The sequence below is a fragment of the Syngnathus scovelli genome, chromosome 1 (genome assembly GCF_024217435.2).
Source record: "Syngnathus scovelli strain Florida chromosome 1, RoL_Ssco_1.2, whole genome shotgun sequence".
NCBI lineage: Eukaryota > Metazoa > Chordata > Actinopteri > Syngnathiformes > Syngnathidae > Syngnathus > Syngnathus scovelli.
Window position 1 is genome coordinate 2,414,057 of NC_090847.1, and position 23,603 is coordinate 2,437,659.

The 23,603-nt window shown below is 44.3% G+C and overlaps 1 protein-coding gene across 2 annotated transcripts; it reads right to left on the reverse strand.

The window, feature by feature from the left end:
- Positions 1 to 2,679: 2,679 nt before the first annotated feature.
- Positions 2,680 to 14,879, reverse strand: ndufc1 (NADH:ubiquinone oxidoreductase subunit C1). Of its 2 annotated transcripts, none has more exons than XM_049741200.2 (4): positions 14,687 to 14,879; positions 8,908 to 9,011; positions 4,654 to 4,723; positions 2,680 to 2,769 (listed from the first exon to the last, which is right to left on the reverse strand). In XM_049741200.2, exons 1-3 carry the CDS (start codon positions 14,730 to 14,732, stop codon positions 4,664 to 4,666), a joined length of 210 nt encoding a protein of 69 aa, XP_049597157.1. In that variant the 5' UTR covers positions 14,733 to 14,879; the 3' UTR covers positions 2,680 to 2,769; positions 4,654 to 4,663. The 2 variants fall into 2 exon arrangements, with proteins under 2 accessions (XP_049597157.1, XP_049597149.1); XM_049741192.2 differs by having other exon boundaries at positions 2,680 to 2,774; positions 14,687 to 14,876.
- Between the last annotated feature and the right edge of the window lie 8,724 nt (positions 14,880 to 23,603).

A 23,603-nucleotide genomic window follows, 5' to 3' on the forward strand; every position in this document is an offset into this window, starting at 1 on the left:
GTTTTTTTAAAGCTTTAATAACATACCTTAACATTTCTTTCCAAACACTGCCTGTGACGCGTGTATAAAGGCTTCCTTTCAGTAATGTCCGACTTGATCGCGTTCTGCGTGATGCGCGAAATGTAAACACAAACTAGCGCATCTTCTTCGGCGCATTATCTCTTCTTCACCTGTCTCGCTCTTGCTTCCTGCTAGAGCGCCCCCTGGAGGCCCTAAAAATCCATAAGTACGCCGCGCCGCCGTTTAAGGTTCAAAGTAACCTTCTGAATAAAATGCATTAAAAGTTCACATTGATTACAACTTGTTTTTGGTGAGCAAAATGTCAGAAGAATTGAATTTAAATGCTGATTGATTGGGTTTTAATACAATGCAGATGGTCCAAACAGCACCACTGCTTTGTGTAATCTCTGAGTGATATGGCAGAGTAAGAGAAAGGGTTTAGAGCACAGGTGTCAAACTCAAGGCCCGGGGGCCAGATACGGCCCGCCACATCATTCTATGTGGCCCGCGAAGACAAATTGTGCATCAAATTCGTGTCATTACTAGAATTGCACATTGTCTTCACTTTTAATAATATCTTTTTTAAATGATATTTGACCAGTTTTTACTCGTCTGATTTGAAAACGAGTTATTTGTCAGTTTGTTTTGTAGCTTTTACTGTATATAATAGTGTTAAGAGTAAAAGTGATCAAGTCATCACAAAAATCACGAAAGAAAATCTTGTATAAGCCACACCTGACTATAAGCCGCAGGGTCCAAAATTATGGAAAAAAGTCGCGGCTTATGGTCCGGAAATTACGGTAATTCTCTTAGGTTCTCATGTGGAATTCTTTCCCATTCTTGCGTGATGAACCGCTTCAGTTGTTCAACAGTCCGGGGTCTTCCCTGTCGTAATTTACGCTTCATAATGCGCCGCACATTTTCAATGGGAGACAGGTCTGGACTGCAAGCGGGCCAGGGGAGAACCTGGACTCTTTTACTTTGAAGACACGCTGTTGTAACACGTGCAGAATGTGGCTTGGCATTATCTTGCTGAAATAAGCAGCGGCGTCCATGAAAAAGACGTCGCTTGGATGGCAGCATATGTTGCTCCAAAATCTGTATGTACTTTTCAGCATTTATGTTGCCTTCACAGAAATGTAAGTCACCCATGCCATGGGAACTAATGCACCCCCATACCATCACAGATGCTGGCATTTGAACTTTGCGTTGATAACAGTCCAGATGGTCCGCTTCCTCTTTGGGCCGGAGGACACGACATCCAGTGTTACCAAAATCAATTTGAAAAGTGGACTCATCAGACCACAAAACACTTTTCCATTGTGCATCAGTCCATTTTACAGGAGCTTGGGCCCAGAGAACCCGGCGGCGTTTCTGGATGTTGTTCATGAACGGCTTTTGCTTTGCATGGTAGAGTTTTAACGCGCACTTACTGATGTAGTGACGAACTGTATTTACTGGCAGTGGTTTTCTGAAGTTTTCCTGAGCCCATTTGGTGATATCCATTACACACTCAAGTCGGTTTTTAAGGCAGTGCCGTCTGAGGGATCGAAGGTCACGGTCATTCAGTCTTTGTTTTCGGCCGTGGCGCTTACGTGCAGTGATTTCACCAGACTCTCTAAACCTTTTGATGATATTATGGACCGTAGATGTTGAAATCCCTAAATTCCTTGCAATTTTGCTTTGAGAAATGTTCTCAAACTGTTCAACTATTTTCTCACGCAGTTGTGGACAAAGTGGTGAACCTCACCTCATCCTTGCTTGTGAATGACTTAGCATGTTTGGGGAGGCTCCTTTTATACCCAATCATGGTACCTACCTGTTCCCAATTAACCTGATCACATGTAGGATGTTCCTAATAGGTGTTTGATGAGCTTTTCTCACCTTTCTCAGTAGTTTTAGCCACTTTTCCCAACTTCTATTGGATGTGTTGCAGCCATAAAATTCCAAGTTAATTATTTGGCAAAAAACAATTAGGTTTATCAGTTTGAATATTAAATATGTTGTCTTTGAAGTGTATTAAATTGAATATGGGTTGAGAAGGATTTTCAAATCGTTGTATTTTGTTTTTATGTACATTTTACACAATTTCCCAACTTTGACCGAATCCGGTTTGTACATGATCCAACTGACTCAGTTATTGACTCACCTAATATGACGAAATGATCACCTCACAAGCGGTATATGCCATTATGAGAAGAATCCCACTTCGACATGTTCTTGGTCCTTTTTATTTTTGGCTGCTATCCATTTGCAATGCATTGCTTCTTCTTCTGATAAGTCTGTAAAATTCTTGCCACTTTGTTTGTCCCACTTGTCACACCCCGGTTGTCCACTATTCTCAAAATGTGGCTTTTGCGTTTATGCAAAGTAGTGACATGTTTTCAATACTGCTAAAGCAGCTTTGTTTACAGTTGCCACAGCACACTGCACACACCGTGGGATGCGTGACATCAATGTCCGGAGCTCTACTGTATAGGAGGGGTAAAAAAAAACAACAACAACAACGTTCTAGCGTATTTCTGACTGAGAGCCAGTATAAGAACTTTAGAACTGGAATAATATTCTGAAATTGGTTTTGGTCAGAAACTGAGAACGCCCCGGTTCTGAATGAGCTGCAGCTGTATGATAGTTTTTTGAGCGAGTTCAGTACGAGATAGAAGAAAAAGACAATTCATCTTTATCTCTCATGATAAATATTTATTTGTTACAGGAATCAGTGTGACAAATCACAAAGACAAAACAGGTACTGAAGTCCACGGAGGCCCCCTGCACTGGAAAAACAAATTACGTTTTATTTGCTCAGCCCATTAATTATACACAGATGTTGAATGTTAATTTGATGTTCATTTAATGTGTCGTGAATTGATACTCTTTTACAGTGCAGGCATTACCAGGAAACCACATTAGACTATTTTGATTAACATTTTACTTGTCCAATTGTGGCTAAGGGTCTCCACGCTAATCTGAGTGCCTAATGCGGACACGGACACTCTGTTATGGGGTTACTTTACATAAACAAACGGCAAATTTGAGCAATGCATTGAAGTTCTGAATGGCCGAAATGGAGAGGTTTTACCTTCATGAACAGAGGTGCATCAAAAATTTTGTCCACGCATATACAGTATCTCACAAAAGTGAGTACACCCCTCTCATTTCTGCAATGTTTTAATTATATCTTGTCATGGGACAACACTGAAAAAAATGACACTTTGAGACAATGTTAAGTAGTCACTGTAAAGCAGGGGTGTCAAACTCATTTTTTTCGCGGGCCGCATTGTAGTCATAGCTTCTTTCGGAGGGCCATTATGACAAAACAAACTGACAAATAACTAGTTTTCAAATCAGACGAGTAAAACCTGGTCAAATATTAAAAAATAAAAGATATCAAAAGTGAAGACAATTTGCAATTCTAGTAATGACACACAAATTTGATGCACAATTTGTCATCGCGGGCCACATAAAATGATGTGGCGGGCCGTATCTGGCCCCCGGGCCGTATCTGGCCCCCGGGCCTTGAGTTTGATAGCGGTGCTATAGAGCTTGGATAGCAAAGCAAATGCATTGTTACTTCAAAGTAACTCAAAATACAACAATGAATGTAAAATGCTGGCAACAAAAGTGAGTACAACCCAACTGAAAATGTCAAAATCGGACCCAAATGTCAATATTTTGTGTGGCCACTATTATTTTCTAGCACCGCCGTAACCCTTTTAGGCATGAAGTTCACCAGAGCTTCACAGGTCACCGCTGGAATCCTCTTCCACTATTCCATGATGACATTACGGAGCTGGCGGATGTTGGAGACCTTGCGCTCCTCCACCTTCCATTTGAGGATGCCCCACAGATGTACAATAGGGTTTAGGTCTGGGGACATGCTTGGCCAGTCCATCACCTTCACCCTCAGTTTCTTAACCCGTGGAAGGCAGTGGTTATCTTGGAGTTGTGTTTGGGGTTGTTATCGTGTTGGAATACTGCTCTGCGGCCCAGTTTATGGAGGGAAGGGATCATGCTCTGCTTCAGTATTCCACAGTACATGTTGGCATTCATTGTTCCCTCAATGAACTGTAGCTCCCCAGTGCCAGCAGCACTCATACAGCCCCAGACCATGACGCTCCCACCACCATGCTTGACTGTAGGCAAGACACACTTGTCTTTGTACTCTTCACCTGGTTGCTGCCACACACGCTGGACACCATCTGAACCCATATCTATATCCTGAAGACAAGTAGGCTAAGGATATGGGTTACTGGAACCATGTCCTGTGGTCTGATGAGACCAAGATAAACATATTTGGTTCAGATGGTGTCCAGCGTGTGGCGGCAACTGTATATATATGTATTATACTGTATATATGAGGTGCTCATACATTTATTTGGGTTGACAGTCATAATGGCCCTCCGAAAGAAGCTATGACTACAATGCGGCCCGTGAAAAAAACGAGTTTGACACCCCTGCTTTACAGTGACTACTTAACATTGTCTCAAAGTGTCATTTCTTCAGTGTTGTCCCATGACAAGATATAATTAAAACATTGCAGGAATGAGAGGGGTGTACTCCCTTTTGTGAGATACTGTACTGTATAACCACAATCAATGTCAGTATCATCATAACAAAACAAGATAACAACAAAAAAATAAGAAAATTACTTACCAGAGATGGGTCAATGCAAGTTGTTCCTCAGGTTGTACTCAAGTACATCTGTGCTGTGCTGCTTAAAGATCTGGAGATGGAGAGACAATTTATGAGTTAGAAAAGTGATTTCAAACTGGTGGTAAATGCAAAATTTGGGATGCTGTTCGGTGGCACACTGGTTAGCACATTCGCCTCACAGTTCGGAGGGTGCGGGTTTGATTCCACCTCTGGCGCTCCCTGTGTGAAGTTTGCATGTTCTCCCTGTGTCTGCGTGGGTTTTCTCCGGGCACTCTGATTTCCTCCCACATCCCAAAAACATGCATGGTAGGCTGATTGAGCACTCCGAATTGCCCATACGTGTGCCCTGCGATTGGCTGGCAACCGGGTCAGGGTGTCCCTGGCCTACTGCCCGCAACCCGCGTGGGGACAAGCGGTACAGAAAATGGATGGATGCGTATCGTACGTTCTGTGCACGAATGAGTTGTATTTTGCTTACTCGTTTGATTGGCAATGGCATATTAATAATCAAATGATGTCAGTCAAATGAACCCTTACCAATTTCAATTGAATATATAATGACATATGAACATTTCAGCTTACATAAAGCCTCCCAGAACGTGTCGTGTTTGCACATGCTGGTGACTGGTGAAAGGAAATAGATGTGACGGGGCACTTGTGCTGCAGAGGCTGCTCATTTCGTGTTCTTAGATCAGCCATGGAGAGGTTAATCTAGGGTCGTTTGATTATGGGTAAAAATCATAATTACGATTTTTCTGTTCAATATCCACTATCATTTACACGATTATGTTTTAGAAATTCGAAAAGCATTTATCGAACATGTTTAAAAAAAAATCTGTTAACAGTGTTGAGAAAGTTTTTGTTCAGTTCACAAATTTTAAAATGAGCTTGCTTGGTTCATAGTTCAGAATTGAAATTTTAAGAACCAAGTTTATGGTTCCAAAAATTAAATGTTCATAGATCTTTTCTTCCCTCAATCAATAAAGAAAGGGTGAGTGGGGGGCAAGCTTTTCATCGTGCGACATGAGTATTAATCAAATGGCGGGTCTGTCATGGCGCCATGGGACTGTTTGTGACCTGGGTTTCCAAACCCTTTTACCCCACTTATTTACAGTATTTTCTGCACTATAAGGTGCACTGGATTATAAGACCGCACTTTCATTGAATTTTTTACTTTATAATTTTTTCATATATAGGGCGCACCGGATTAACAGGCGCATAGAATAGAAGCTACTGCATCAAACTGTGGTTGACTAGGGTTGCATTATGCATCCACTAGATGGAGCTTTGCTAAAGGGAATGTCAATACAGTCAATGAGGTAAAAAAAAAAAAAAGTCCAACTCCCAATCCATATGAAAGTGATACGGTTTGGTTTCTTGGTCCAGCAACCCTACTCATTTTTGATGTTCATATTCTTTCTTAAGTTTAAAAGAAAAAAGTGAGTGCGTGCGTTTATGCGTAATGCGTTGATTAGCTTGTTAGCTTTGGCGGCGGGTTTGTGTATGCGCAGCCAAACTTGCTGCGGGGGGGGGGGAGATCACTGTCTGTTGCGCATGTGCGGTTCATTGTGATTGCAACAGGCCAGGCTTACCTGTATGTCAATCAAGCAATGGGCCTTTTGGTTCAGATGGTCTCTGGAAATTTTTTATTTTTTTTTAAATGTCACGCGATTAACAAGTAATAGTTTATCTTACTTTGGTGACGCCCCTGACCACAGTTGCCGTAATGCTGAAAGCAATGCGACCCTGTAATTTAGTAGTCGTACTGAAACATATTGAAACATTTTGGCAGAGCGCTGTGTACAACCAGTATGGATCAACAAATTCATCACTTGATCCATTTATAAGGCACTCTGCATTATAAGGCGCACTATCGTTTTTTGAGGTGATTATAAACTTTTAAGTGCGCCCTGTAGTGCGGAAAATACGGTAAGCCTTGTTTACAGTGTGTTTAGCAAGGTTTTGAATTTAAAGAAGAGAAAACCTGACTTTCTTGAACAAAGCTAAACTGCTGTTCTAACCAGCTCAGTGGGCCTAGTGGTAGAGTGTCCCGCCCTGAGACTGGAAGGTTGTGGGTTCAAACCCCGGCCGGGTCATACCAAAGACTATAAAAATGGGACCCATTTCCTCCCTGCTTGGCACTCAGCATAAAGGGTTGGAATTGGGGGGTTAGATCACCAAATGATTTCCGAGCGCGGCACCGCTGCTGCTCACTGCTCCCCTCTCCCCCAGGGGATGGATCAAAATTTCACCACACCCAGATGTGTGTGTGACGATCATTGAGACTTTAACTTTAAAACCATTCAATGGCCCAAAATGATTGCGTTTACAAAAACGTCCACGGAGCAAAAATACGCTACATTCAGTTCACATTTTTCCAAAACATGAACGAGTTCATGAACATTTGAAAATAATGAGTATTTTATAAAAATAAAATTTTATTTTAGTTTGTTCATTTTAAAATATAATTCTGAATTTGAAGATTATGGTAAACTTGTAACATTAAACATTTTAAATATTTTTACCACCCAAAATATGCGTCACATCCGCCGATGTGCTACATTCGAATTCCTGGCGTCCCTCACGTCGGGCAGCCGGCGTTTTTCAAGCACACTACCAGCGTGATTTTATGATCCCTGCCTGGAAGGTAAATGTTAGAAAAATTGTATATATATATCATGCGTTCTCTAATGAGTACTTATTCATAATGTTACTGCTCAGTATGCTTGCTGCTTTGCCTTGCTTATTCTTATCTTGTGTAACAGAACAGAAGGATTACGGCTGAGTGAGGGGCGAGATGACGGTTGTGTCAAACAAGATACTGCTGACATCTCAGCAAAAAAATGACATCCACCAGAACAGATCACATCAAACGATGCGTCATGAACCTTCTGATCTTCCTTAAAGAACATCACTTTCTCTTTTTATCTCTCGGAATATTGCTTAAACTGTTTTGCTGATATAGCCATATCTGCACGCAACACTTTGTGCATTACTTTTTGTTTCTTTTCCTTACGAGACGAAGCCCACAATCTTTTTTTTTCCCTCACCCTCAGGGGCTTATCGTCTCACACTGTGGGTAGGGCGTTCCAAATAAAAAGAGCGAGGAGTGTAAACAGATTTTTAATGTAGTCAGATTGTAGAAAGCAATCTGTATCTCACTCCTCGCGAGAAAACTCAATATTCTGCCTCACTTGTGTTTGTCTGTTGATCATTTTCTTTTATACAGATATTCAGTTAGCACTTTGAACCTGACAGTAAAAGATGGATAAATCCAAGAAAAGGAAAATTTCTGAAGATAACAGAACGTTTAATGCTACGTTAATTCAGGAGGACAACTGGCTGCACACTCCAGTACACACGATGGGACAGAAGCAGACTGCGCATTTTTTTGGTTTGCATTGTTCATTCAGTGCTGGTGGATAATATTTGGGTAAGTTTGGATTTTAATTTCTTAAATACGAGGACTCAAATAGACACCGGGTATTTTATTTGAAATTAAGCGTCAATCAAGTGTAAAATGCTTTTTGTTACATGCAGAAATAAAATTCTGTGTTCTCTGCAGCAGTTCGTTGATTTCATTTTCATAAATGCAATAGTTTTTTGTACATAGCATAATATGTACATGCATAACATATATAATGATGTCAAAATGGGTTGTGGCTCCGGGTGCTTTCTTTTCATTGGGGGACGGTCCCAAATGGCTCTGAGTAAAAAAGGTTGCCGACCCCTGTCTTAAACAAATACAGAAGGCATGCCAGGCACGTTTCCCACATGCTGGTAGACAGGCGGCTTTGCATGGATGAATACTTGCATTCAAGACAGAGTTGGCAAACTCCCCTTTTTTGTTTTATAAATACCGGTGCTAAAATTAAATGGTAATGAGCCATTTTTTATGCCGAAATATCAGTACAATAATGGTACCTGTGCCCCGTGCAACACTACATTGAGGAGCAAAAATTACACCCAAATCTTTCTACAATCCTCTTCTCTCATGTCAAGCTCCTCACTCTTTGAGGCAATTTTTAGTGGGAGGTTCTACAGTACAATGTATAAAAATTTCAAAGAATCACATGACCCATATGTGCGTCTGTTTCGCTGAAAACCCGTACATGCATTTGCAGTGTATGTGAAAGCTTCAGTTGCTATCCTCCAGTTGCCATCCTCCAAAACTGTGCCAGACAGCGCACAATGCTGCTCCACTAAAAAACGAGGACAATATTTGCATTTACCATTCGCCAAATCATGATTTACCAGAGTCCACAGGAAAATAGACGATCCAAAGGCAAGACCAACTCGTAACCAGTTGGGAGATGTAGTGTCACGCTTGGAACTTGTAAACACAGGCCTGGACCCAACTGCAAACATACAGTGGTAAACATTAATGCATTTGACCCATTTCCACACTTTAATACATGGTTAGTTTCCAAAATCTCTCTTTGGTGCGCCTAATTTAGGTGCATATGTGCACAAATTTTGTGCTGTAGTGACTAAAAAAAAAAGGCGTCCAGAGATGCATATGAATGGCTACTGTATCATAACAATACAGCTTTCAATCTTCTGTTCCCTGCACATTATCTTTATTATGGCTGTCGCTGAGAGATTTATGCATGTTTGTATGTTTGCAGAACTCCTTCGTCTCTGTCAATAAACATTATGTTAATAGAAGGTATGCGTCCCCAAAGAACCATCTCTTTCCTGACAATCCTCATTGTGTGTATTCTCTTACGAATGATAAACATTAAAACACCTGCTTCTTATGCAGCTTATATTTGAACAAAACAACAATTTCCCCTAATTTTAGCTGGTGCGATTTATAATCAGGTGCGGCTCATAGTTCAGAAATTACGGTAAACATACTGCACCAACAACCAAGACCCGTGCAGCGCAAAACACCGAAATTCCCACACCTATGCCCACAAAAAGGCAAAAGGCGGGGGCGCACTGGTTAGCACGTCCACCTCACAGTTAGGAGGGTGCCAGTTCGATTCCACCTTCGACCCTTCCTGTGTAGAGTTTGCATGTTCTCCCCGTGCCCACGTGGGTTTACTTCGGGCACTCCGGTTTCCTCCCACATCCCAAAAACATGCTTGGAAGGCCAATTAAGCCCTCTAAATTGCCCCTAGGTATGAGTGTGAGTGCGGATGGTTGATTGTCTCTGTGTGCCCTGCGATCGGCTGCCAACCGGTTCAGGGTGCCCGCCGCCTACTGCGCGATGACTGCTAGGATAGCCTCCAGCACGCCCGCGACCCCCGTGGGGACAAGTGGTATGGAAAATGGCTGGATAAATACCATATACGTTGTGCCAAATGGAGAACTGACAAGTTCTCAGTATTTCAGAGTGATTTTAGAATGTTTTACCTTTGTCTCAAGAGAATGAAAATAAGAAATTATGCTAGAAAATTAAGTGCAGTTATTGCTAAACAATTATTGTTTTGATTTTTATTTCTTGTTTATACTCCTTTATTTTGAATAGAAATGCTAACTATTTTTTCTTTAAAATCCACTTTTGTTTGATTATTTATTTAACATTGCTGTTCAGATATTCTTACTATCAATGTTGTACCTGAACATGTTTAATGAACAAAGATTCATGAACTCGTTCATAATTAAAAAGAACGTGAGCTGGGGGGTATTCCAGAAAGCAAGTTCAACATACCGTAACTGCCGGACTATAAACCGCACCGGATTATAAACCGCACCAGCTAAAATTTAGGGATATTTAATTTTTTTTCTTACATAAGCCGCACCGGACTATAAGCCGCACATGCACACGAGTTTTTTACAAAGAAAGACAGTACATAGAAAGCCTTTTTAACGTTTTAATAACATACTTGAACATGTCTTTCTTAACATTGCCTGTGATGCAGCAGTAGTACCGCAGCAACGCGGAAGTGTGCACGCGAGTTATTAGCGAAGAAAGACTGGACACAGAAAGTTTTTTTAAAGCTTTAATAACATACCTTAACATATTTTTCCAAACACTGCCTGTGACGCGGCAGTAATACCACAGCAACACGGAAGTAACAGAGCACCAACACAGCAGCAACACGGTAGCACAGCACGAACAGGGCTGGTTAAAAAAAACAAACCAGTAAAAGTAAAAAAAGAGCCGTCTTCATCTTCCTCCTGCGCACTGAAACTATCGAAGTCTTCCTCCTTAGTGTCCGATTGGAATAGCGTTAGATATCCTTCGCCTTGCACTTTCTCAGTCTCTCTTTCGTCGTCGGTTTTATGCATTTCTTCGAGTGTGAAGAGGTACTGTTCATGGTAATCTTATTCATGCACGAAGCGCTAAATTATATTAAACTAGCGAGCGACACGTATTGCTTGAAAGCGGCATCATATGCATTTCTTTTATCCCCCATAATGACGGTTTGTGTATAAAAGCTTCCTGTCTTTGTGTGAATGCGGGTCTGTGCGTGATGCGCGAGACGATCGCGTCTTCTTCGGCGCATTATCTCTTCTTCGTCTGTCTCGCTCTTACTTCCTGCTAGAGCGCCCCCTGGAGACCGGAGGCCGTAGAAATCCATAAGTACGCTCCAGAGTAGACACAAGATAATGTCATCAACATCGACTGTCTTTGGCTTAAAAGCGGCATCATATGCATTTCTTTTGTCCCCCATGATGACGGTTTGTGTATAAAGGCTTCCTTTCAGTAATATCCGTCTTGATCGCGTGATGTGCGAAATGTAAACACAAACTAGCGCGTCTTCTTCGGCGCATTATCTCTTCTTCGCCTGTCCCGCTCTTGCTTCCTGCTAGAGCGACCCCTGGAGGCCGGAGGCCGTAAAAATCCATAAGTACGCCACGCCGCCGTTTAAGGTTCAAAGTAACCTTCTGAATAAAATGCATTAAAAGTTCACATTCATTACAACTTGTTTTTGGTGAGCAAAATGTCAGAAGAATTGAATTTAAATGCTGATTGATTGGGTTTTAATACAATGCAGATTACTTCACTGGTTTCTTTTATATCAAACAAGTTGTTAACTTGTTTGATTTAAAAGAAACCAGTGAAGTGATTTAAAAAAAGGAAAAACAAGATGAACTTAGTACAATTACAATGCAGATTGTCCAAACAGTGCCACTGCTTTGTGTAATCTCTGAGTAACATGGCAGAGTAAGAGAAAGGGTTTAGAGCACAGGTGTCAAACTCAAGGCCCGGGGGCCAGATACGGCCCGCCACATCATTCTATGTGGCCCGCGAAGACAAATTGTGCATCAAATGCGTGTGTCATTACTGGAATTGCAAATTGTCTTCACTTTTAATAATAGCTTTTTTTTAAATATTTGACCAGTTTTTACTCGTCTGATTTGAAAATGAGTCATTTGTCAGTTTTGTAGCTTTTACTGTATATAATAGTGTTAAGAGTAAAAGTGATCAAGTCATCACAAAAATCTCGAAAAAAATCTTATATAAGCCGCACCTGACTATAAGCCGCAGGGTCCAAAATTTTGGAAAAAAGTCGCGGCTTATAGTCCGGCAATTACGGTACTCTGAGTCTATCCCTGAACTCTCAGTTGACTTACTCTGAGATGGGAGACTGTATTGGGTTCCAGAAAAGCTGATCTGAGTTAGTTCAATCAACTCCGAGTATGTTAACCTGGAGTTGCACGACTACTATAAAAAGCAATTATCAATGAAGCCCTGATACCACAAGTCACCATGACAATTGAGGAAAAACAGATCACCTTATTTTACCACAATCAAGTTGAAGGTCCTTATGCAAGCCTACGTGTATATATTATATATATATATACACACATACATACATATATATACATATATATATATATATATATATATATATATATATATATATATATATACCGTATTTGCCGGTGTATTGGTCGACCTTTTTCGATCCAAAATCGACCGAAAAAAATCGACCTCGACTTATACACCGAGTCATAAAATCTAACTTCGTATTCATCGCTTCAAATGTGATGGTAACCAAGGCCGTTTCTCGTGCATCTCATTGTGCGTTGCACTCAGAAAATTTGAACCGGGCGGCGTGCGCGAGTGCGCGGCCCGCTGGAAGTCCAATGAGGCGCCGCGATCCCCTCCGCGGTGCTTATAAACAGCCGATCCGCTCGGCGGGGGCTATTTTCGGCCACTTGGCGCGTGCGCACGGCCTCCCGGATGTGCCGGGCGGGTGCGCGAGCTCGCCGGCCGCTGGAAGTCGAATGAGGCGCCGCGATCTCCTCCGCGGTGCTTATAAACAGCCGATCCGCTCGGCGGGGGCTATTTTCGGCCACTCGGCGCGTGCGCACGGGCTCCCGGATGTGCCGGGCGGGTGCGCGAGCTCGCCGGCCGCTGGAAGTCAAATGAGGCGCCGCGATCTCCTCCGCGGTGCTTATAAACAGCCGATCCGCTCGGCGGGGGCTATTTTCGGCCACTTGGCGCGTGCCCACGGCCTCCCGGATGTGCCGGGCGGGTGCGCGAGCTCGCCGGCCGCTGGAAGTCGAATGAGGCGCCGCGATCTCCTCCGCGGTGCTTATAAACAGCCGATCCGCTCGGCGGGGGCTATTTTCGCCCACTCGGCGCGTGCGCACGGCCTCCCGGATGTGCCGGGCGGGTGCGCGAGCTCGCCGGCCGCTGGAAGTCGAATGAGGCGCCGCGATCTCCTCCGCGGTGCTTATAAACAGCCGATCCGCTCGGCGGGGGCTATTTTCGGCCACTTGGCGCGTGCCCACGGCCTCCCGGATGTGCCGGGCGGGTGCGCGAGCTCGCCGGCCGCTGGAAGTCGAATGAGGCGCCGCGATCTCCTCCGCGGTGCTTATAAACAGCCGATCCGCTCGGCGGGGGCTATTTTCGGCCACTTGGCGCGTGCGCACGGCCTCCCGGATGTGCCAGGCGGGTGCGCGAGCTCGCCGGCCGCTGGAAGTCGAATGAGGCGCCGCGATCTCCTCCGCGGTGCTTATAAAGTGCCGATCCGCTCGGCTTGGAGCTATTTCCGGCCTCCCGTTGGTGCCGGACGGCGTGCGCGAGCTCGCCGGCCGCGATCTCCTCCGCGGTGCTTATAAACAGCCGCATGCGCACGGCCTCCCGGAATTTGAACACATTTCGTCAATAAATTTCGCATATTGAATTTTGAAGTTTAATATAATGCAACAATTGAGCTCGACTTATACAAAGGATATATCATAAAATCGTAAATTTCCGTCGAATTTTAGGGGGTCGACTTATACACCGAGTCGACCTGTACACCGGCAAATACGGTAATTTATTGCGTATGAAATTAAAAAGATAAAATGGAGAATGATTTAATTTGGATTAAAAATCTGACATGCAACCTGGCCTGTTTACTGCAGTCACAAACACCGATATAACCCTTCTTATTACTAATACAACAATAACAATAATAAAACAAATTTAATAGATCTAATAAAAAAATTCCTACAACTTTCATAAAATTGTTTATTTGTATTTAATTTATTATTATTTTAATCTTTAACTTTTCTGATAGTGGAATTGACAAGATTCTCATTTGCAATATCAATCTATCTGCAGACAGCAAAGGATATAGTTACATATTTACAAGTTCATTTACAATGGTAATGGTTCGAGGAATGTCGGTGCGAATGGTCGGCCCCTATACATTTTCATCTAACCAAATCTGTGCCCCTTTGCAATAAATTTGTACACACCTGATGTAGAAAATGAACTTTCCCAACACTGAGTTACAACAGTTTATCCTCTACGAGTATTTGTAAATTTCATTGTTCTATCTATCAATCGTCCATATTTTACATCAAAATGGCAAACATAAACTTGTGCCATTTTTATGTAAAATATGGACGTGATGTGTGAATATTTGCTCGCGTCATTAAAGTCGAATAACATTATCGGTTGCTTTACAGTAGCGGTACCATTAGACACCCCCACCCCCCCTAAAAAAAATAAACGAGCGTTTAAGCTTCATTAATGCTAAGCTAAGGTCACTTTTGTAAATTAACACTAATTCCGCGGATTTACAGTCCAAAGCGATAAAAGTGAATACCACGTTATGTTGAAAACCATATTACTCACGTCTGTGGACAAAATAAGATCGAGCGAGTAGATTGGTTACACTCATCTTTGTTCAGATTTTCCTTGCGACCTGAGCTCGAGTTTTCCTTAATGGCTTCTTCTTCGGCTTCTTCTTCTGCTGCTGCTTCTTCCGCTGCTGCTTCTTTTGCCGCTGCTTCTTCTTCTGCTTCTTCCTCTTCTTCCCTCGCCTCCTGGTGTGAATCGCACACTTTAGAGAAGTGTGCCCTATGTTCGAGTGTGCAGGTTACAAGGGTGCGGAAATGCTGAACGTGGACAGTGCGTCATCGAATAAGCGGCATAATTTGTTTGTCTTGGCAGTTTTTCTGCTTAAAATGATTTTTAAACTTTTTAAAAATGAATTTTAAAGCAAAATATCGGGCTAGGGCTTCCTTCCAGCTAAGGTCGGGTGACCAAACGTACTCTTTTTCCCGGACATGTCCTACCTTTGAGCCCTTAAAAAATATCCGGGGGGAATTTCAAAATCGTCCAGGATTTTGTTGGACTGCCTCAAACATAATACATGTACAGTACACTGTCAATAGAACTGCCGCTCCGTTCCATTTCACTCAATTTTCACTCAGGTTTTTCTGTATCGTTCGCAAATAAGTCACGCCCTTCTCCTCAAATCGAGTCACTTTGCTACTAAGCAGGGTGGGTTGACCGAGTGTTTACGAGGAGTTGAATAAAAAGAATTCCCGTGCTTTCGCCAGGGTCGTGATCCTTATGAAGCTGACTGCTTCACATGCAAGGCAGGCACTTAGGTGTCTGTGGCAAATAAAGGTGCCAACGCACCCCGCAAGAGGACTGAAGAGGAGCACTTTTTCCCCCTTCAAATGCACCGATGGTCATATTTCTTTTGTCTTTTTTTACTTAGTATACCACTAAAAAAACTAAAAATTGTCAGTGTACCCATATGTTTTTGTTAGTGTAAATAAGTTTTTTGTTATGTTGTTTTGTGTTATTCAGGCCAATAAATCCAATTCCTATACAGACACCATGTCATTTGTGTCATGACACAAATGACCCCCCCTGGAAAAATTACCCGCCCCCCCAAAAAAAAATGGCCACGCCCCCTCCCCAAAAAAGGTGTCCTCTTTTTCAGAAACCCAAATCTGGTCACCCAAAACTATGGATCCCCGATTGCACTATATGTGGCCTTTACGCATGTACAGCGCATGCGCAGAAAACTTAAGGTTGCCACCTTGGATTTGTGAAAAAGAGGGAACACTTGACCAAATATCTGCGACGGAGGGCTATGGCAGAGATAGGACCAAGTCACACATGTGCAAGTCTCAAGTAAGTCTCAAGTCTTAACCTTCAAGTCTCAAGTAAGTCCCAAGTCATTTTTTTCTTGGGCCAGTCAAGTCAAGTCCTTAAATAGGTCAAGTCCAAGTCAAGTCCTTAAATAGGTCAGGTCAAGTCCAAGTCAAGTTAACTGTAGTTTTTATTTATTAACTTGCTCCATATTAAATCATATTTACTTAATTCAGTTTCATCATCATATTCATTGCATTCATTGCTATATATACACACCTATTTAGATAAATAAAAAGCACAGCCCGAAAAGGAAACGTGGGTCCCCCTTCCCATGGGCTCACCACCTGTGGGAGGGGCCAAAGGGGTCGGGTGCAGTGTGAGCTGGGCGGCGGCCAAAGGCAGGGACCTTGGCGGTCTGATCTCCGGCTGCAGAAGCTGGCTCTTGGGACATGGAATGTCACCTCTCTGGCTGGAAAAGAGCCCGAGCTGGTGTGCGAGGCAGAAAAGTTCCGACTAGATATAGTCGGACTAGCCTCCACGCACAGTTTGGGTTCCGGTACAAGCCCTCTCGAGAGGGGCTGGACTCTCTTCCACTCTGGAGTTGCCCACGGTGAGAGGCGTCGAGCAGGTGTGGGTATACTCATTGCACCCCGGCAGGGCGCCTGCACATTGGGGTTCACCCAGGTGAACGAGAGGGTAGCCTCCCTCCGCCTTCGGGTGAGGGGATGGGTCCTGACTGTTGTTTGTGTCTATGCACCAAACGGCAGCTCAGAGTACCCACCCTTCTTGGAGTCCCTGGAGGAAGTGCTGGAGAGCGCTCCTTCTGGGGACTCCATCGTTCTACTGGGTGACTTCAATGCTCACGTGGGCAATGACAGTGAGACCTGGAAGGGCGTGATTGGGAGGAACGCCCCCCCCCCCCCCCCCAATCTGAACCCGAGCGGTGTTTTGTTGTTGGACTTCTGTGCTCGATACGGATTTTCAATAATGAGCACCAATCATGACAACGCCATTCTCAGCCTGCGCTCCTACCCTGTTATCGATATTATTTTTTAAATGTATTATTAATTTTATATTCAAACTGAAAATATAAACTAAATAACACTGAAGTCATTCAAGTCCCGAGTCTTTAACTTCCAAGTCGAGTCTCAAGTTTTTTTCATTTTTTGTCAAGTCAAGTCAAGTCACAAGTCATCAAAACAGCGACTCAAGTCGACTCGAGTCCAAGTCACAGTGACTCGAGTCCTCATCTCTGGGCTATGGCATTATTACCAGTTCAGACTAGGGCCAGATCGATTGTCATTCTGCCGATTAAATCAGACAAATATTGCTCTTTTGAAAATAATCAACGTCGGCCCACATACATGCGTACGTACGTACGGAAGGACGTACCCTCCCACGTGCTCGCATGCGCACAGAACCCCCCCCCCACACACACACACACACACACACACACGCGGGTGTTCTTACACTGTTTGTTCAATAAGTGAATCTGTGTCTTCATTTAACCCTCGACTCTGGTCAGTAACATTACGTTACTTTGCTAAGGTTGTTCCATTTGTACAATAACCAATGTGCAATTTATGAGACCAGAGATATTTTTAAACTCATTCATAAGTTGATTTATTTTATTTCAGTTAAATTATTTCTATAAGAATTTATGTTTTTACATATTGTTCGTGGCAGCTCGGTGCTCGTTAGCATGTCCGCCTCACAGTTAGGAGGGTGCCGGTTCGATTCCAACTCCCTGTGTGGAGTTTGCATGTTCTCCCCGTGACTGCGTGGGTTTTCTCCGGGCACTCCAGTTTCCTCCCACATCCCAAAAACATGTTTGGTAGGCCAATTGAGCAGTCCAAATTGCCCTTAGGTGTGAGTGCGAGTGCGGATGGTTGTTCGTCTCTGAGTGTACTGTGATTGGCTGGCAACCGGTTCAGGGTGTCCCCCGTCTACTGCCTGATGACTGCTGGGATAGGCTCGAGCACGCCCTCGACCCCCATGGGGACAAGCAGTATAGAAGATGGATATATTATTCATTTTTGTCTCTTAATTTCTCTTTTTCAAAAATCAAACAAATGTCAAAGAGCAAAATATTGGAAAATTGTCAATGTTATATATTTAAATAATATATTTGTTGCAAGTGATGAAAAAATAAGTTAATGTATTCTTTCCTACCTACCTACCGACCGACCTACCTATCTATTATTGTGTGTTGTCCTGACCAACAGGAGACAGCATGTGAGGCTGGGGACCATCACATCAAACACCCGGACCACCAACACTGGCACCCCCCAGGGGTGCGTCCTCTCCCCACTGCTCTTCTCTCTCTATACCAGGGGCGTCAAACTCATTTTTGTCATGGATTGTATTGTAGTCATAGTTTCCTTCGGCGGGCCATTATGACTGTCAATTTCCCCGCTGTGGGATAAGTAAAGTTCTATCAAATTATATTATATACATTATAGGCCACACAACAAACTGATGAATAACTCGTTTTGAAATCACAGACTAGTAACTAGTAACTAGTAACTAGTGACTGCAACTGCGCTATCTGAGTTACTGTCGCCGCCAACTAATGAGGTAGAGCCTTTGATACGTCATCAGCATGCGGCCAAAGTTATCTGATTTCTCGCAACACGTGATCCCATAGGCGTGGTCTTACCCCCGCCGAATTTGAAGTTGGTTTAGTGCGAATGACCAACGCTCATTTTGAGAAGACAAGCCATCGCTCTGAGCAGCGGAGTCGAAGAACGTCAAAAGCTGTTTCGAGAATGGTTAAAGGTAAGTCATGTTACTACTCTGTCGCCGTAATAATAATGATAATAATAATAATAATAACAAATAATAATAATAATAATAATAATACACTGCAGTTATTTTATAAAACAAGATGTAATGTTTATGTAATGTTTGTAGACATCATCGCTCTTGCCGATGTCCACGCATCTTTTGACGACGACTTTAGCGACGTTTACCTAACACAATCAGACTACGGTCGTTCATCTAAGGTAGTTCAAATAAATGCTAGTAGTTGATGATTCTATTTTATGTATATTACAGATCTCGTGGCCGCGGCTACTAGGAAAAACAATCAGCCGACACAAGCTGCCTTCGAACGCCATTTTGAAGCAGAGGAAGCGGCAGAGCCAGAGAGACCAAGCGCATCAGAGTCACGTGCTACCATTGGAACCAATCCAATTGCATCCCACGCCGACCGACAGGAAACATCGACGGATACAGAGTTAGCTGAAGCTCTATCTACATACGAGGGCTTGAACCATCATCAAGAGTCGACAAACAAAGTTGGAGGTATTCCTTCTATTTTTTTTCTCTTTGTATGCTATTTTCGGTATTATAACGGAATAACTTTTTATATCTACTTCCAGGTGAGTGTCGTGACACGGAGGTACAGAGAGGAAGGGGGAGGAGGAGGAGGGGGCCGCTCTTAAACAACAAGCGCCACTCAGCCAGCAGGGGTCCTGTAAAGTGCCGTGGTAACTGTATCTACAAAAGACGGTTACAAGAATGTTTTAAGATAATACGTATTCTGACAGATTTAGCCTAATCAAAATAGGTCTGTGTTGTTTCTGTTGTGTTTTGTAAAAGGAAATATAATGGATCATTCAAACCTTACGTCAGCAGAGTCAGATTTCTTAGCAAACATTGATGAAATAGATTTGCTACCATTTAGCGAAACAAGCCAAAGAAGTGACACACCAGAGCTAGATTTGTCAAGCGCTAACAATACGTCTACGAGTCGAAGAACAGATTTGCTCAACAATGTGAGCACGGCTTTGTTAGAGGGGGAAAGACCAGTCAGTCCTGCTATTCTTACCCATTTACAAGCTGTCATAGATGAACTGAACAATCAAAGTCTGAATGAAGGTAGACAGAGTCCTACACAAATCCCGTCACAATTGCTAAACATGATAGCAGAATTAAACAACCAAGCTAATGACAGCAACGGGCGTATCAGTCCTGATATTCCTGTCCAGTTGCTAAACATTATCCAAAATCTAAATACGCAGCCTATGGTTGACCCGTTGACCGCTAACCCTGTTGATTCATCGCCGGCTGCTATTGACGACGTTCCACCGACATTTCAGCCTAACAACTGCTCTGTTATAATTGATCACGAAATAGATGTTATTGATGACAACACACCAGCATTTCAACACATGCCCCAGCAATCTAACAGCGGTTCTGTATTAGCTGATCAGCGCGGCGGTTCTGTTGTAGTCAATAGACCGCATTTCAATAATGTAGAGGTAAGGCGGCAGTTAAATATACCATCGCAACTGAACCTTAATGATTTTGCAACCTTCTACCTCCAGATTGAAGATAAAATAGATGATGTTATGCAAGAGGTCGTTAGCCGAGCACAACCAGGTGATGTAATTCAGGCCGAGATAGTGGGTAGTAACGATAGAGCTCACATCTACCAGCAAACGAGTGACATAAACTCTATCAGAGATAGTGTATCAGACATGCTTGAGCGTTTAGCCCAATCAAATACAGAGCTTCTGGCTGATGAGGGTTTAGAGCTCATTGTAGAAATAGTCACTCCATTGCGTGGTGAAATGCGTCGCAGGTTGTTGAACACTACCAACAGAGAGATTTTGAGGTTGAAAAAACGACACTTATACATACCTCGTAATAAAGACAACAATTTGTGTTTTGCTCTCTCACTAACCTATCTGCTAAATGACACACTCACAACAAAACAGGCCACAAGACAGGCACGGCTCTTACACGAGAGTGTAGGATTGGATTGTCAAACACCTGTGAGTCTGGGCGATGTCCATAAATTTGAGACGCTTTATTTGTCTTACACCTCGAGGGTCATTACTACGGCGTGAAAGCGATAGAGGCATTCGTTGGTCATGCATTCTTTAAAAGACATTGTTACAAAGGGCACGAGAATTGGCAACAGCACCAGTGTGAAGGACACTGTAGCGTTTGTCTCGATCCGTGTTGTAAACAACAACGGATTAAACCTGTCATCTGCCCCGACTGTAACAAAACTTGTCGTAATGAGGAATGCTTTGCCAAACAAAGAGTTTCGAGCGACGAATCGTGTGAGCAACTGCACTTCATACAAAAAATGCTTGCAGTGTGGTCTCCAGTATTATGTGAAAGCTGATGGTACCGGTGCTGAACATCGTTGCCCCGTTAAAAAACGCACAGTGTGTGATGAGATCTTAAATCAAGATGATGCCTTGCTGAACCCCCACATGTGCTACATTGAGCCCATCAAGCTTCAACCACCGTGCAAAAAGGTGATGAACTATGATTTTGAAACCTATGTAGACGTAGATGGCTTACACAAACCTTTCCTCATCTGTTGCAAATCAAATAGACTGACGAAACAGTGGTTTGGCACAGATTGTGTTGACGAATTTCTCAGATTTTTTCGAATGCCACGGCAAACAGCGCACCCTGACGGTTTCTGGGGCTTTCTGACCATCTCACCGTTTTGCTTTTGCCCGCATACAGACAATTGGTAAAGGCATCCAGGCCGGTTCGGAGGCAGGTTCGAGTGTGGCCTGAGGGTGCCTCCGATGCACTTCGTGACTGCTTCGACACCACTGACTGGGACTTGTTTAAGCAGGCAGCCACCTACAACGATTGGACGGACATAGAGGAGTATACTGACTCTGACATCACAAAGTGCATCGATGATGTGACTTGCTCGAAATCCGTCGTCACTCGCGCGAACTGGAAGCCGTGGCTGACGGGGGCTGTCCTCAGACTGTTGAGGGCCAGGGACAAGGCTTTCAGAGCGGGGGATGAGGCTGGCTTGAGGACAGCGAGGGCCGACCTGTCCCGAGGCATCAAAGAAGCGAAGAAGGCGTTCTCGTGCAAGGTCTCCACCCACTTCAAGGACAGCAAGGACGCCTTTGGCGGGGCATTCAGACCATCACGGACTACAAGCCCGCGCCGAGGAGCTGTGAGGGCGACGTCCGTCTGCTGAACGATCTGAACCGCTTCTTTGCTCGCTTCGACACCCAGAACAGCACTTGCCCACTGAAGTCCACTCCCCCCCCACACGAGCAGCCCCTGCGCCTCTCTGCCGACGGTGTGAGGAGGGCGCTTGCCGCTATTGACACCCGTAAGGCGGCGGGCCCTGACAACATCCCGGGTCGAGCGCTGAAGGACTGTGCTGGGGAGCTGTCGGGTGTCTTCACGGACATCTTTAACGTTTCCCTGCAGCAGGCCATCGTCCCCTCGTGTTTCAAGGCTGCCACCATCGTTCCTGTGCCAAAGAAACCTGCACCGTCCTGCTTCAATGACTACCGCCCTGTGGCACTGACGCCCATCATCATGAAGTGCTTTGAGCGGCTGGTCATGGAGCACATCAAGTCCGTTCTCCCCCCCACCATTGACCCTTTCCAGTTTGCGTACCGTGCCAAGCGGTCCTCTGAGGATGCCATCTGCTCTGCCCTCCACTCGGCCCTCACCCACCTGGAGAGAAAGGACTCATATGTGAGGTTGCTGTTTGTGGACTTCAGCTCTGCCTTCAACACCATTGTGCCGCAGCGACTCATCTGCAAACTCGACGAGCTGGGCCTCAGTACCTCCCTCTGCAACTGGATACTGGACTTCCTCTGTCAGAGGCCTCAGGTGGTGCGTGTTGGCGACAAAATCTCCGCCAGCATCACGCTGAGCACGGGAGCCCCCCAGGGCTGCGTGCTCAGTCCATTGCTCTTCACCCTGCTGACGCATGACTGCACTGCGACCTACAGCGACAACCGCATAGTGAAGTTTGCTGACGACACGACTCTGGTGGGTCTCATCACGAAGGGCGACGAGACTCGGTACAGGTCGGAAGTTGACCTTCTGACCACGTGGTGCAGGGACAACAACCTCCTGCTGAACATCAATAAGACCAAGGAAATGATTGTTGACTTCCGGAAGGGTCACACAACACACCTGCCGCTGATCATCGACGGTGCTGTGGTGGAGAGGGTGAGCTGCACCAAGTTCCTGGGGGTGCACATCAGTGAGGACCTCTCCTGGTCCGAAAACACCTCGTCACTGGCAAAGAAAGCTCAGCGCCGCTTGTACTTCCTGCGGAAGCTCAGGCGTGCATGTGCTCCTCAGGCAGTCCTGTCTACATTTTACCGTGGCACCATTGAGAGCGTCCTCACCAGTTGCATCGCTGTCTGGGGTGGTAACTGCACTGAACAGAACTTGAAGGCCCTGCAGCGCATAGTGAATACGGCTGGTAAGATTATTGGTGCTTCGCTACCCTCCCTGAAGGACATTTACACCTCCCATGTCGCCCGCAAGGCAACCTCGATTGCCAGAGATGTGAGTCACCCGGCTCACTCTTTGTTTGACCTTCTGCCCTCTGGGAAGAGGTACAGGAGCCTGCGCTCCCGCACCACCAGACTCGCCAACAGCTTCTTTCTCCAGGCTGTTAGGGCCCTGAACTCGCTACCCCCTTCTGCGTAGCGTGCGGCACTGTTGCGCTATTTTCGGGAATGTCTGCTGTACGCGCACTTGCTCCTTTTTTTTTCTGCTCCTCCTATTTATTTATTTATTCATTATTTATTCAGCACGCTTTTGTTATACTTGTTTACTTGTTTGTCTGTTGTGAGCCATGTCTTGTCACCGTGGGATAGGGGGGAACGAAATTTCGGTTTCTTTGTGTGTCTTT